At 43.3% G+C, this 16275-nt stretch overlaps 1 protein-coding gene across 1 annotated transcript; it reads left to right on the plus strand.

Moving 5' to 3' along the window:
• Window positions 1–97: 97 nt before the first annotated feature.
• On the plus strand, window positions 98–14497 carry Npc2 (NPC intracellular cholesterol transporter 2). The gene is made up of 4 exons (XM_070030115.1): window positions 98–236; window positions 7973–8080; window positions 10197–10369; window positions 13504–14497. The coding sequence occupies exons 1-4, from the start codon at window positions 155–157 to the stop codon at window positions 13588–13590; spliced, it is 450 nt and encodes a 149-aa protein (XP_069886216.1). The 5' UTR covers window positions 98–154; the 3' UTR covers window positions 13591–14497.
• The last annotated feature ends 1778 nt before the right edge of the window (window positions 14498–16275 follow it).

A 16275-nucleotide genomic window follows, 5' to 3' on the forward strand; every position in this document is an offset into this window, starting at 1 on the left:
GGCTTTGGAGCCAGCTCCCCGAAGCGTCCACCCCGGACGTAGCTGATGACAGGTCACCTGACTGGGCTCCTCCCTCTGCCCGCCCCGACAAGTTTATCTTGTGACTGCCGCCACCGCTTCTTCCTTCCTGGAGCTTGGAGCCTCCTAATCCGCGATGCGTTTCCTGGCGGTTGCGTTCCTGTTCCAGGCGTTCATCGCCTCCGCCCTGGCCGAACGCGTGCAGTTCAAGGATTGTGGTGAGCCCCGGACCCGCCCGAGGTCCCCGCGCAGTCAGTGGGAGCTCTCCCCAGCGGCCTGCGCTGAGACCCCCGGGCTGGGTTGGGCCGGTTCCTCCTTGGACCCCGGGCAGAGTGGGTTGGTTTTGGTGAGAAGGGGTAGGCCTGGTGAGACTTGACCGAGCACAACTTTGTCTCTTTCCTTGCAACGCGTGTTTTGGGGTTACCTCTACACTGCAGGGGTGAACCTTTTGTTCAAGTTTTCTAGAGTTTGTACACATCAAGCTGGGGTGTGGTAGTAGTGTACATCCATAGTCCCAGCACTCTGGAGGTGGAGGTAGGAGGATCATGAGTTAAAAGCCATCCTAACAAATAGTGACACCTGCCTCCAGAACACCAAAAAAAAAAAAAAAAAGTATACGCAGCCATCGGAAGATTTGTATGCAATGCAGAGTTTTTTAAGGGAAGGGACACAAAACTTTTTTGAGGATGTGGGGTTGCTACTGGGGATTGAATTTAGGGCCTCCTACTTCAAAACTACATTTTATTTATGCCTTGTATCTTATTTAAATAATCCCCCCATCTACACGTACACCAAACTTTTTGTTTTGTTTTGGCCAGTCCTGGGACTTAAAGCTCTGTCCCTGAGCCTCTTTGTGCTCAAGGCTAGCACTCTACCACTTGAGCCACAGCGCCTCTTCTGGCTTCTTCTGGTAGTTCATTGGAGATAAGTCTCCTGCCCAGGCTGGCGTCTAACTGAAATCCTCAGATCTCAGTCTCCTGAGTAGGTAGGATTACAAGCAGGAGCCACCGGTGCCCAGTGGCACATCTTGTTTTTGTTTTTGTTTTTTTGTTTCTTTTTCGGACAACTAAAAGTCAACTCTCCTATTCACAGTTTATTCTGTTGCAAAAAAAGGGCTTTTTTTGGGTGGTGAAGTTCGTGAATTTTTTTTTCTGGCCCAAGGGCTTAAACTGAAAGCTTGGGTACCATCTCTGAACTTGTGTACTTAACACTGCCACAGCTCCAGGTCTGACTTTTTGTGGTTGATTGGAGATTAGAGTCTCACAGACCTTTCTGCCCCTGCTGTCTGCAAACCTCGATCCTCAGCCTCCTCATTAGCTAGGATTACAGGCATGAGCCACCAGTACTTCGTGAATTTGTGATTCTTAATCCGGTCTTCCTTCCATAAAACCACTTTTTTTCTTTTGCCAGTCCTGGGGCTTGAACTCTGGGCCTAAGCACTGTTCCTGAGCTGCTTTTTTTTTTTTGGTTGGTTGTGGGGCTTGAACTCTGGGCCTGGGCACTGCCCCTGCGCTCTTCAGCTCAAGGCGAGTGCTCTACCACTTGAGCCATAGTGCCACTTCTGGTTTTCTAGTGGTTTATTGGAGATAAGAGTCTGGACTTTTCTGCCCGGGCTGGCTTTGAACCGCGATCCTCAGATCTCAGCCTCCTGAGTGCTAGGATTACAGGCATGAGCCACCATCGCCCGGCTCTGAGCTGCTTTTTGCTCCGCTGGTGCTCTACCACTTGAGCTACAGCACCACTTCCTGCTCTTTGTGTAGTTTAGTGGAGATAAAAGTCTCACAGACTTTCCTGCCTGGGCTGGCTTCAAACCTTGATCCTCAGATCTCGGCCTCCTGAATAGCTAGGATTATATGCATGAGCCACTGGTGCCCAGCTTAAAACCACAGTTCTTTTTTTTTTTTTTTTTTTTTTTTTGGTCCGGTCGTGGAGCCTGAACTCTGGGCCTGGGCGCTGTCCCTCAGCTCTTCAGCTCAAGGCTAGCGCTCTACCACTTGAGCCACAGCACCACTTCCGGCTTTTTTCTTTTTGCTTATGTGGTGCTGAGGAATCGAACCCAGGGCCTCGAGCATGCAAGGCAAGCGCTCTACCACTGAGCCACCTTCCCAGCCCTAAAACCACAGTTCTAATCATATCTTGTAACTGCTAACCCCTCCCAATGGTGTGGTTGGAATCTTTGTTGGAAAATACAGTAAGAAATAGAAATTCTGAGTTCCTGTACTCAAATCTACAGAATTAATTTTGGGGACAAAGCTGGAATAGTTATGTGCAATGATCATTGAAAGATGAAATTGATTTTGTAAAATTTAAGCAGGAAGGCTGGATGCTGCTCTGCACTGGTGGCTCAATGTCGGTAATCCTAGCTACTCGGGAGGCTGAGATCTATGGATCAAGGTTTGAAGCCAACTCAGGCATGAAAAGCCCATGAGACTCTTATCATCTCTAAGTACCAAAAAAGCCAGAAATGGAGCTGTGGCTCACACGGTAGAGTGCTAGTCTTGAGCACACAAGCTCAGAAATGGCACCCGGATCCTCAGATCAAGCCCCAGGACTGGCATACACACAACGAAATTGTCTGGAGCAGAAAGGAAGCATGGTGATCACATGACTATATGAATCATTGTATCCCAGAAGTAGACTGGACGGTCAAACTAAGTTTCTTCCCTTATATCCAGTGCCCAGAAAATAGTAAGTGCTGAATAAACATTTGCTTAAAACAAAATGAAGGGAATACTGCATTTTTCCCCACTATGTCTTCAAAACTGATATTGAGGCAAAGGTATGAAACGTGATTGGCTAAGGAATAAAGTCTGCTGGACTATGAATACTTAACACATGCAGTCACAGCTTACTTAGAGTGCAGGGCCTTGAGTTCAAGACCCAGTACTGGCACACACACACACACACAAAGATGCTATTTCACTGAACTAGGAGACTGGCACTTGAAACATTCCTTCCATTAAACATATGGCCAGCATTTAAATGAAGAGACTGCTAATTTCAAATGAGGAGGAAAGTGAAAACAGAATAATTTAAGATCTCACAGCTGGAATGCAGTAAGAAACTGGCAGGTATTTATGAGCCACTCTATTTCGATGGTAAATTTTTTAATGAACTGAAACAAATAGAAATTGTTCATTTCAGAGCAAAAGAAAAAAAAAAAGCAAGTGTACATAGACAGAACTTTTTAAAAGGGAGGGTTCCCATCACAGATTTTGTTTACTTTTGAATTGGGAAATACAATGTAAAAACTTGAGTACCCAGATCAAAGATTTTGTATTCCACTTGACACCCACCCACCTCACCTCCTGAGGAAGGATTTTCTCAAGTGAGAATAAGACAAACTAGTTTTGCAATATTTGCAAGTTAGGAATGAGGAGTATGCTACAATGACATTGGAAGTCCAAGAAACTCTTCAGCAAAGAACTGGAGGAAAGAGCTGGTACTCCCCTTTGTTTTTGCTAGATCATGTGACCCATCTTTGAAGGAAACAGGTAGAAGCTAGATATGAAAAGGTTTTCCATGAGCACTAACTTTTGCCCCAATTTTACCTGCCCATAGAAAATGGACAGCACTTCTGAAACTTTCAGGTGCTGAGAGCGATGAAGAAGCATGTTGGGAGATGAAGACAGCAACAGGTTATTTACAGATCGAGCTAGAGCAATGGGTCCCTGTAATGAAAGAGGTAGTTGAATACACAACTCTTCTACCCAAGGGCAGACACACCCAGAGAAATCCAAGTGCATCTACTTGAGCTTCTCCGTTCTTTACTAACAGTACTCAGCTAACCTGGTAACTAACAAGTACTTTTGATGTGCATTTTGCTTGTTTTCTCTCTACTTTTGACCTGAGACAGTAAGAATCCATTCTGTTGTCTACAAATATCACCTGTGCCTGAAGGTATATCTGAGGTTAGGACTCAATTTTGGTGTCTTGAGACTTGTTAACCAAATCAGTCACAACTGTTCTAAATTAAATTAATGAGCTGAATCCAGAATCTTGGAGTACACTTTCGAGAGCACCACTGTGTTCCAGATACTTAGATTATATCTGAGAACTGGGTGGTGGAAGTTAGCGCATCTACCCTAAAGGCAGGTACTGGCCAGATGCTAAATATCTTGCTTTGAGGCTACATCTTAGCCAGTGGAACCTGTAGCTGGCCTGGGTGTGTCCCTCAGTGTTGGAATCTGAATGGGTGTACTTAACTTACCACGGCTTGTTACCAAGCTGATCTTTCATTCTCTCCCAATCACCTGGCCAAGGTCAGAGGCCTGGATGGGAAAACAGGGATTTTTCAAGACTGGTACTTAAATACCATTATTATTTTTTCTTTTTTGGTCAAGCATTTATTATGAACAATGAGTACATTTACCCTTTATTAGAATGAGATTTTTTTTAAAGGCTCCCAACCTTGACACTTATGTTAACAAACATATGTTTCCAACCCTGAGTACACATCTGCCTATTGCAGAAGAGCAATTAAAATTGTTCTCATTGGTAGAGGCATATTGTAAAAGTTTAGAGATGGCTGGGTGCTAGTGGCTCACACTTGTAATCCTAGCTACTCAGGAGGCTGAAATCTGGGAATCACAGTTCAGTTCAAAGCCACCCTGGGCAGGAAAGACCTGGAGACTGTTACCTCTAATTAATCACTAAAAAGCCAGAAGTGGAATTGTGGTTCAAGTGGTAGAGTGCCTGCCTTGACCACAAAACAGATCCAACAGCTCAGGAATAGCACTCAGGCCCTGAGGTCAAGCCCCAGTAACCCCCCCCCCCCGACACACTCACACACAGTTTAGAAAGATCATTGATTTGGAGAGACATTAGAACATGATTAAAACATGGGTGGGAACATACTGGGAACAGCTAGTCTTGAGATTGCAAATGAAAATAGTAGTTTCCTGACTGGGTTATCACAGGTGCCACATTTGATGCTCTCAAATCCTGTGCTGGTGTAGTTTTCTAACTGAGCTTTCCTGAGACAGACCTAGAACAGAGAACCATCTATATACACTGTACTGTTTGCTGCTCCCCTTTAATATATCAAAAATAGACTATCTCCTTTTAGAGAGAGTTGGCTCCGAGATTTAGAGTGTCTAGTTGTTGTTCTTCAGTGCTTTCTTCTCTTTTATTAGTTGTCTAAAACTAAACCTAATTTATGAATCAGTTTTCAAAATGGCATAAAAGCAACACTGGAAGGTCTGATTCATTTTATTTCTGACTTTCTACATCTGATCCTTATTTTTTACACATATGTAGTATTTCCATGCATATTCTCTCCAGAAGCTGTATAGACCTACATCATTTATTTCAGAGGAAAAGAAATCCAGACTCAGGTGCCAACAGTCGTTAACTAGTACCAGTTGACACACTTCTAGTTCTTGCCTCTTGCCTGTGTTAGTTAGCCCTATTTGGAATAAATTCAACTTGAGTCCAAAGTTTTTTTTTAGTTGGTTTTGTTCTGAGTCTCACTATGTAGTTAGAAATCATCTCAGACTCGGGCTGAGAAGGTGGCTCAGTGGTAGAGCGCTTGCCTTGCATGTCTGAGGCCCTGGGTTCGATTCCTCAGCACCACATAAACAAAAAGAAAAAAGCCGGAAGTGCAGCTGTGGCTCAAGTGGTAGAGCGCTAGCCTTGAGCTGAAGAGCTCACAGTGCCCAGGCCCAGAGTTCAGGCCCCACGACCGGACCCCAAAAAAAAAAAATGTCAGAAATCATCTCAGACTCTTGTCTCAGTCACCCAAATACTAGTTGTACCACCATACTTGGTTGGGGCAATTTTATTGAAACTATGAAGACCTCTGTCTTCATCTCTTTTGTTTCTGGGGAAAATCGAGGTCCTAATGTCTTAGTTAGGAGTTTTAGTTCTCTTTGTTGTTTTTGGAACTAAAATATTTCATGACTCATCAATGGGCCTCTTAGATTTCTTCCCTAGGAGAACATGACTGAAAAGTCAGGAGGACGGTAGAGAGGGTACAGTTCCCCATTCAGAAATAGAAGTAGCTCTTCTCTCAAGAGTTGTTCCTCCTTCAGATGGTGGTACTTCCTCTGTTCCAGGTCATTCTTATGACAGTGAAAACTGTGGTTCTTCAAGTCCATATTCCACTTATTCACGAATGGGTTTGAATGCATTTATTGTGTTTGTCCATACCTTCAGTAGTACTGCCTATTTCTTTAGGAAGCCAGACTGGGTAAAAAGAATGAGATTTTGCCAGGTGCTGGTGGTTTATGCATGTAATCCTAGCTACTCAAGGAGCCAGAGATCTGGGGATCTTGATTCAAAGCCAGTCCAAACAGGAAAGTCCATGAGATTCTTATCTTCTGTAAACTATACCAAAAAAAGCCAGAAGTGGATCTGTGGCTCAAGAGGTAGAACAGTAGCTTTAAGCACAGAAGCTCAGGGATAGCACCCAGGCCCAGCCAAAAATAAATAATAAAAGAATAGAGATTTCAAGAAGATACAATACTGGACAAGGAGTTTTCTAGGCATTTGGGGAAAGTGAAAAATCTAAATCAAAAATATTTCACTGATGATCACAAAGGATATGGGAGTTGAACCTCTAAGATAAAAGAACCATTGTAAGAGACAAAGAAGTCATGTTGAATCAGGAAAAACTGCCAAGTGTTTTTAGTTGAAAGTGAGCCTGGATCTTCTGAGTAAACAGTTCTCAAGAATTTCTTGGAGTCTGTTCCTATGAATGGTTATTTTGTTTTGTGTTTTTTTTTTTGGGGGGGGGGGTCCAGTTGTGGGGCCTGAACTCTGGGCCTGGGCGCTGTCCCTCAGCTCTTCAGCTCAAGGCTAGCGCTCTACCACTTGAGCCACAGCGCCACTTCCAGCTTTTTTCTTTTTGCTTATGTGGTGCTGAGGAATCGAACCCAGGGCCTTAGGCATGCAAGGCAAGCGCTCTACCACTGAGCCACCTTCCCAGCCCTGTTTTGTTTTTGTTGTGTAACTTGAACTCAAGGCCTGGGCACTGTCCCTGATCAAATTTTTTGCTCAAGATTAGCACACTTTGAGCCATTGCTCCACTTTCAGGTTTCTGGTAGTTAATTGGAGCTAAGAGTCTGATGGGCTTTCCTGTCCGGGCTGACTTTGGACCAAGATCCTCAGATCTCAGCCTCTTAAGTAGCTAGGGTTACAGGCATGAGCCACTAATACCCGTCTCCTTCAGGTTCTTACTTTTCTTTCTTTTTTCTTTTTTTGCCAGTCCTGGGGCTTACACTCAGGACTTGGGCTCTGTCCCTGAGCCTCTCTGTGTTCTAGGCTAGCGCTCTACCATCCTTCAGGTTCCTATGGCTGTGTATTTAAAGCTTCTTTCAGGTTCTAGCAACATGGGCTTCTAAATCAGGCTGCCTCATTGACTCCTGAATCTGCCCTTTCCACACACGATGATCCTGGATAAATCACAGTAGTCTTTCTGCCCTTCTGGTTTTTAACCTCTAAAAGAAGGATAATATACTTGAGAAGCCCGTCACCGGAGGCTAACACCTGTAATCCTAGCTACTCAGGAGGCTGAGATCTGAGGATCTTGGTTCAAAGCCAGCCTGGGCAGGAAAGTCTGTAAGACTCTTATCTCCAATAAACCACTCAAAAACTGGAAGTGGCACTGTGGCTCAAGCAGTAGAGCGCTCACCTTGAGCTGAAGAGTACAGGGACAGCGCCCAAGCCCAGAGTTCAAGCCCCACGACTGACAAAAAAAATAAAAAAATAAATAAATGTATTTATATATATATATATATATATATATATTTGAGAGATTGGTTTTCCCCCCCTTTGGGTACCTCAGTTTCCCTTTATTTTTGCTACCCAGGGTATAGTTTCCTAAGGGTCTAAAACTGAGTGACTGGGAGCTAAGAATGTCTGGAGCCATGAACTCTTAAGCAAGTTCTCTTGGCCCCAGTGATATGTCTTTCCTCCCATTCTAATTCATTTTTTTTCCTTTTTCTTTTTTCAGGTTCTAAAGTGGGAGTTATAAAGGAAATAAATGTGACCCCATGTCCCACTCAGCCCTGCCAGCTAGACAAAGGACAGTCCTACAGTGTCAATGTCACCTTCACCAGCAGTGAGTAAATGTGGTTCTCACCCTCCATTTCTGTTAAGTCAAAATAAAATGTCAAGTGTTGGAATGAGCATGGGGTGGGAGGTTTGGCAGTCGGGAATTCAGGAATTTCTAACTTGTACAAAGATAGAATTCACTGTGCCCTCATATTTTATATCTTCTCTCAGAATCCATGGCTGCCAGACTTCCTTTAAGCAAGCAGAATGCCAGGTGTCCTGGCACATGACTATTATTCCAGCTCTTGGCCAAAAGGTCAAGAGTTCAAGGCCAGCGTAGGCTACTTAGTAAAATGTTGTCTTCACAAAAAGAGAGAGGGAGAGAGAGAGGAGTAAAAAAGAAAAATCAAGAGTTAGACTACATAGATTAGCGATCTGTGAAATACGTAGCATGTATGAGTCCCTGGTTTAAACTTTAAAAAAAATTTTTTTGTCAGTCGGGGGCCTTGAACTCGGCCTGGATGCTATCCCTCTGCTCTTCAGCTCAAGGTTAGCACTTTACCACTGGAGCCACAGCACCACTTCTGGTTTTCTGAGTGGTTTTTTGGAGATAAGAGTCTCACAGACTTTCCTGCTTTGGCTGGCTTTGAACTGTGATCCTCAGATCTCAGCCTCCTGAATAGCTAAGATTACAGGTGTGAGCCACTGGTGCCCGGCATACAATTTGGAACACTTACAAAGTACTATCTCAAGCTATCTACCTTTCTACCACTAAATCTACATATACCTGAGGATGAAAGTACAATTAATAGCTGTCAGCCACCTTAAGGCTTAGGGAACCCATTAGGAACCCAAGAAAGAATCAGATCTCTGATCGTCTTTAATTCTGGCACTTAGGAGGCTGAGACAGAAGATCTCAAGTTTCAGCCTGAACTATGTAGTGAAAAGACGGGGGGGGGGGGGGGGAACCTCACTTTATTTCTGGATAAAACTTCCACCTTAAATCATTCCCTTGCTGTGCAACTAGACTAATCTAAGAAGAAACCTCACAGTTCTTATCATCAATTGCTCATAAGTCTTAAAAGTACAAGCTGCCTGTTTTGCTTTATTTTTTCCTGTACTATATCCTGGCTCCCCCCCCCCCCCAAGTTCTGGGGCTTGAACTCAGGGTCTGGGCACACTGTCCCTGAGCTTCTTTAACTCAAAACTAGCACTTTACCACTTGAGCCACAAGCGCCACTTCCGGCCTTTTCTGCATATGTGGTACTGAGGAATTGTACTCAGGGCTTCATGCATGCTAGGCAAACATTCTACCACTAAGCCACATTCCCAATCTCACCTCCTGACTCTTTAACAGTACAGAACTCTGGTTCTCCTAATTTTATAGTGCCCATCTTGAAATATGGTAGAAGTTACCAAGAAATGGATTCTTCTTAGTCTTACACAGCATCTAAAGGGTTACCTCTCAGTTGTCATAGACCTTGTTTTTAAAACACACACACAAAAAAACTGTGTGGCAGTTTTTTGACTGTAGCATGACTCAGGTTGTTATAGCACATTTCTAACCTGTGGATTTAATCCCCAGTATCATAAATAAATAAAATTATTGTTTGGTAGAAACTAATATAAATAGTTAACAGAAAGTTCTCTGACAAATATTGGTGGCCTAGTTAAATAAAGGTTATTTGTTCATGTAGTTCTGATTCTCAAAAAAAAAAAAAACTGGGGCTGGAAAGGTGGCTCAGTGGTAGAGCGCTTGCCTTGCATGCATGAGGCCCTGGGTTCAATTCCTCAACACCACAAAAGCAAAAAGAAAAAAGCCGGAAGTGGCACTGTGGCTCAAGTGGTAGAGCGCTAGTCTTGAGCTGAAGAGCTGAGGGACAGCGCCCAGGCCCAGAGTTCAGGCCTTACAACTGGACCCAAAAAAAAACCAAAACTATAAAAGACAGTAGAGAGTAAGGAAAGGAGGAACAAAGAAAACAGATTGCTAGTACCATGCTAAGTATTAAGCCTAACTGATAGGTAAATCCTAGGAATTGAGAAGTACAGGCTTTGTGATTTACAGTATAGTTATGCTGGTGCTTAAGAATATATCTAATACTAGAGAATACATCCATTTATTGTAATGGCATACTTGTTTAGAGTATGCAGATATATCATTTCATTCTCTATTTTCTTCTTAGATACTCAGTCTAAAAACAGCACAGCCTTGGTGCGTGGCATCCTGTTTGGTGTCCCTGTCCCCTTTCCCATTCCTGAGGCTGATGGTTGTAAGAGTGGAATCAGCTGCCCCATCCAGAAAGACAAGACATACAGCTACCTGAATAAACTGCCAGTGAAGAATGAATACCCCTCGGTAAGTGACAGCTTGAGGGCACTGGATGCCTTGGGGCTGAATTAAAAAGCTGAGGGCAGGATGTGGGAAGCCAAAGGGTAAAGGGCCTTTTCTCTCTAGTGAAGCACCAAAATCCTGAGAGGGAAGAGGTAGGTTTGCACACTAAGAATTAAGCCGGGCGCTGGTGGCTCACGCCTGTAATCCTAGCTACTCAGGAGGCTAAGATCTGAGGATCGTGGTTCAAAGCCAGCCCGGGCAGGAAAGTCTGTGAGACTCTTATCTCCAATAAACTATTAGAAAACCAGATGTGGCGCTGTGGCTCAAGTGGTAGAGCGCTGGCCTTGAGCTGAAGAGCTGAGGAACAGTGAGTGCCAAGGCCCAGAGTTCAAGCCCCATGACCGACCAAAAAAAAAAAAAATTAGGAAGTAGGGCAGACATTTTTCTTTTTTTTTTCTTTTTTTTTTTTTTTGGGGGGGGGTCCAGTCCTGGGGCCTGAACTCTTGGTCTGGGTGCTGTCCCTCAGCTCTTCAGCTTATGTGGTGCTGAGGAATCAAACCCAGAGCCATAAGCATGCAAGGCGAGCGCTCTACCACTGAGCCACCTCTCCAGCCCATGGGCAGACATTTTTCATTATGTGCCTTTGTTCTTTCACGTGATCCTTATGCCCTCCACATACAGAAGTGATATTATCTCTGTTTTACAGATGAAGAAATTTGAACTTCTTGATTTTAGTCCATCAATAATTGTGGCAGCCTTTCAGGGCATTGGTAGCTCATACCTATAATCCTAGCTACTCAGGAGGCTGAGATCTGAGGATTGTGGTTCAAAGCCAGCCTGGGCAGGAAAGTCTGTGAGACTCTTATCTGTATTTAACTGTCAGAAGACCAGAAGTGGTGCCGTGGCTCAAGGTGGTAGAGCACTAGCCTTGAGCAAAAGAGCTCAAGGTCAGCACCCAGGCCCTACAACTGTCAAAAAAAAAAAAAAAAATAGTGCGTGCGTGCATGCATGCGTGCGTGCGTGTGTGTGTGTGTGTATCTGCTTAGTTTTAAAGCTAGGTCTTATAACCCCAAAACAATATTAAAAGACTTTGACCAAGTAGTTAAAGGACCAAGCTGTCTTAGCAACCCCAGTTTTTCCATCAATCTTTTTTTTTGGGGGGGTGGGGGGAGAGTCTGTTGTGGGCCTGAACTCTGGGCGCTGTCCTCAGCTCTTCAGCTCAAGGCTGTCGCTCTACTTGAGCCACAGCACCACTTCTGGCTTTTTCTGCTTATGTGGTGCTGAGGAATTGAACCCAGGGCCTCATGCATGCAAGGCAAGCGCTCTACCACTGAGCCACCATCCCAGCCCCTTGTCTAATCAGTCTTTTAGCCAGAGAGCAAAGAAGTGTGTTAGCTCCACAGCAAAGACATTTAAGTAATGATGACATTTCCTTCCTTTCTTCCCCTCTCCAAACTCCACCTTCACTCCCTGCTTTACCTGCTTCTTTTTCTGCCTCTGAGTAGGTAGTGCTAGAATGGATATGTATCAAAGATATCAATTGAAATAAGAAGAGAAAAAAAATTACGTACTTACTTTTTTCCAAAAAGAGTAGCTACATTTATTTTTAATTTCACTTTATTTTTTGGTCATTTGTGGGGCTTGAACTTAGGGCCTTGGCACTGTCCCTGAGCCTTTTTACTCAAAGCTAGCACTCTACTACTTTGAGCCACTGTACCACTTCTGGTTTTCTGGTGGCTCATTGGAGCCTCATGAAGCTGGGTGGCTCACACCTGAAGAGAGAGAAAACTGGAAGTGGCGCTGTGGCCCAAGTGGTAGAGTGCTAGCCTTGAGCTGAAGAGCTCAGGGACAGCGCCCAGGCCCAGAGTTCAAGCCCCATGACTAACAAAAAAAAAAAAGAGTATCAAGGACTTTTCTCCCTGGGCTGGTTTCAAACCACAATCCTCAGATCTCAGCCTCCTAAGTAGCTAGGAATATAGGCATGAGCCACCAGTGCCGGCAGATTCATAGGTTTTCTAGTGGTTTATTGGAGATAAGAGTTTCATGGACTTTCCTGCCTGGGCTGGCTTTGAACAGCGATCCTCAGATCTTAGTCTCCTGAGTAGCTAGGATTACAGGCATGAGCCACAGTACCCAGCTTCATAGTTTTAAATGTAACAAGTTAAGGCAGAGATCTTTGATGAGCAGAAAACAAACAATCAGAAAACAGCTTAAGGAAACTAACTGACATTATATTGTTTCAAGGGGATAGTGGTCCTTGCTATTATTCAAACAGTTATAAACTTCTTTGGAACATCTTTTGTGCTTTGACATTTCCATTTATAGCTAACAAAAAAGCTTCCTTACCTAAGGATCTAAATTTTTCTATATTCTCCTCATGGTTATAGTTAGAAAAGGCTAGATCAGAGTGATAAATAGGAAAGAAGTGTTTAAATATTAAAACTGCCTGCGTGTGTGTGTGTGTGTGTGTGTGTGTGTGTGTGTGTGTGTGTGTCCCCCCCCCCCCCCCGCGTGTGCTCGCCACATCTTAAGCTCTCTGGTTCTTTTACTCATGGGTAGCATTCTTCAACTTTAGCCAGACCTCCAGCTCTGGTTTTTTGTTTGTTTGTTTTTGCTGTTAATTGGAGATAAGAATCTGACTTGTCTGCTTGGGTTGGTCCCAAATCTCAGTCCTCAGATCTCAGCCTCCTGGTTAGCTAGGGGTGAAGGAGGGAGGCACTGACACACAACTAAATTATTATTCTTGTAAAGCTTTACATGCCATTGATCTAAGAGGGAAAATAATGTTTTAGAAGCCAGGTATGGTAATAACACACCTATAATCCCTACACTTGGGAGACTGAGATAGGAGGAGCAAGAGTTTGAGGCCAATCTGGGCTACATGGCAGAATTCTGTCTCAAAAAAGAAAAAAAAAAATCTATTTATGAATTAAGTTACTATGTAGTATTGCTAATACCCAAATCATAGGTATATCTAGGTTCACTCTTCTAAGGCAGTGCATGTACCTCACACAGGCTTCATGATGACAGGACTGCAAAAGCAGTGTGCAGTTAAGGAGTTTGTTACAATTTATACCAGGATACTTAATTAAACCAGTGATGGATTCAGGTCAAGTTCTATTTTCATTTTTTCCCAATGCTTTTTTTTCTTTCTCCAGGTAAAACTGGTGGTGGAGTGGCTACTTCAGGATGAAAAAAACAGAAATTTCTTCTGCTGGAAAATCCCAATAGAGATAAAAAAATAGAGATATATGAAGCCTATATGTCTGTGTAGGGGTAAGAGGACATGAAGGGAGGAGAAATCAGACCTGCTGAACGAGTGCCATAGGATAAAAGGAATCTTGAGACTTCTGTTTTATGTCTCTCAACTTCCAAAAGTATCTTAGACTCTTTATCGTGAGAGCTCAGAATTGTTGTTTTTATAAGGCTCTTGTAAAAGGGTAAAGGAAGAAGAAAGAATGAGACTATGGAATTGGCTTAACTGTCACCATTGTTATTTACTGTTGCATTAAGAAATATCAGATAAGGGCTGGGAATGTGGCTTAGTGGTGGAGTGCTTACCTAGCATGCATGAAGCACTGGGTTCCATTCCTCAGTACCACATAAACAGAAAAAGCCAGAAGTAGCACTGTGGCTCAAGTGGTAGAATGCTAGCCTTGAGCAAAAGAAGCTCAGGGATAGTGCCAAGGCCCTGACTTTAAGCCCCAGAACTGGCAAATAAAAATAAATAAATAAAAGAAATATAATAATATTGATAATTTGACCTAGGTCTGTTCTCTTCCAAACCACCTTTAGGGTTAGCTGGGATGTTGTTTCTATAAGTTCTCGTCTCTAAGTGCCTCACCAAATTCAGTGCATCTGGCCAATAAGTTTGCTGACCCTTGACAGCACCTCTAGCCCCATTGCTTCAACAGTAGTGACTTGTTTACCACTGGTATCCAGAGATTCATTGCTGAGGGCAGAAATTCAGCTCCTAATGGCTGGTTCTCTGTGGATGTCTTGTGTCTCTTTTTGTTAGGTGGTTTTCATGAAAGGCAACTTGGTTAGCAGATGTTTGATTTTTTTTCTTAAACAATATTAACTTGTATTCTCTCTCTGCCCTTGGAAATGAACCTCTGAATAAATAAAAACTTGTCCGTTTTTCTTTCTGCATTTGAACTGTGGTTAACTGCTTATTTCAGACGGTATGTTCTCCTAGACTCCTGCCAGGCAGTCACCCAACCTCATGTCGCCAAAGAAGACATAATTTTCAGAAGTTCCCTTTTGCCTTGTTAGACCTTATCTATCTATTCATGCAATGTGACCTTATTTTGCTTTATTTTGTACAGTCTTCTACCAACCAGGCATGCTTGAAAGAAGCAGAGAAAATAAGCATTACACATCACGTAGTGAAAAATAGAACAGCTGAGCGGGAGAAGTATCATGATCTGGGAAACTATATGCTGTCATGGCAGGAAGTCCAAGAGCTTAAAGAGGGGAAAAAAATGTGAAGTAGCAATTACTTGTTCAATGAGTTAAAACTTGAATTTTCCTACTCATAAAATAACAAAAACTCATGCAACACATGGTTTGCAATTTTTGTTTGTTTGTCAGTCATGGGGCTTGAACCCAGGGCCTGGGCACTGTCCCTAAACTTTTGTTCAGGGCTAACACTACCACTTTGAGCCCCAGCTCTACTTCATTTTCTGGTGGTTATTCAGAGGTTAAGAGTCTCAAGGATATTTAAACCACAATTCTCAGATCTCAGCCTCCTGAGTAGCTTAGGATTACATGTGTAAGCCACCATCGCCAGCCTGATTTGTTGTTTTGATAGGACTGTCAGTCAGCTTCTAGGTGGCCCAGAAGTTATATAAATGAGTTGAGAAGGTTGAGGGCAAAAGAAGGGATTTATTCTGTGTATGAACATATAATTTAGCCCATTTCTCATGCCAGTAATTTTATCTGATGCATATTTTTTTTTTCTTTTTGTTGTTTTGTTTTGTCTTAGTATTTTGGGGATAGGATGTTAGCTTGGAGCCTAGAACTCACTACAAGTAGCCTACTTTAAACCTGTCATCCCCCTGCCTCTTTCCTGGGACTACAGGTGTTCTACCAGGCCCTGCTCCTTGGATTTCTTTAGCCTGTGAAATTTGCAGGAAAACCACCAGAGGACAGCAATGGGTTAGGAATGAGGTTACCAACAAGCAAGCTCTGCTAGTTAGTGCTGGCAGCCACCCTACCACTGTACTATTTAGCTAAGATCTTTTATATATCCTGTCGCATTTAACCCACTCTGTGTCCCCATGAACACCCTCAATGTATCAGAATTATGTAAATTTCATACTGCCAAGGACTCTGACTTCAAGTTGCCTGGGGTTAAATCCTAGCTGTGCCTCATCTCTTGCTTCAGTTTCCTTATCTGGTAGATAGGGACACTGATAGGAAGGCTGTGGCTATTAAATGAAATGAGGCATGTAAAGTCTTAGATGACCCATGGCATGTAGCACACACTGCTGATGTTAGCTATTGTTCTAGGACACACTGTTCTTTGTCTAGAAATAGCAGGGAAATCAGGAGGCTCAATCTGATGTGTGGTTTTGTGTTTCTTCAGAAAAAACAAGGTTAGCATCTATGTATAGGAACTTTCTGTTCTCATATGTGTTTGCTGGCTTCCTATTCCCAGAGGGTTCGTAGATTTTTTTTAGCTCATTTGATAGGCAACTGCTACTATGCCTTTCCCCTTTGCCCTCTTGTGTTAGAAGAAAAAGAAAAGCAGCTTAGCTAGTATATGGTCTTCCTTTAGAACCTAAGGGGAGCCCAGCAGCTTGAGGCTGTTTACCAATCTGCTTCAGAGGCTCTGGAGCCTGCACCTATGAAGGCCTCTGTGAGGGGATTAGTTTGAAAGGTCATCTTCTACAGAAAGTTCACAGCCATTACCACTATGAAGCACC

The sequence above is a fragment of the Dipodomys merriami genome, unplaced genomic scaffold (genome assembly GCF_024711535.1).
Source record: "Dipodomys merriami isolate MVZ:Mamm:240054 unplaced genomic scaffold, mDipMer1.0.p SCAF_1, whole genome shotgun sequence".
NCBI lineage: Eukaryota > Metazoa > Chordata > Mammalia > Rodentia > Heteromyidae > Dipodomys > Dipodomys merriami.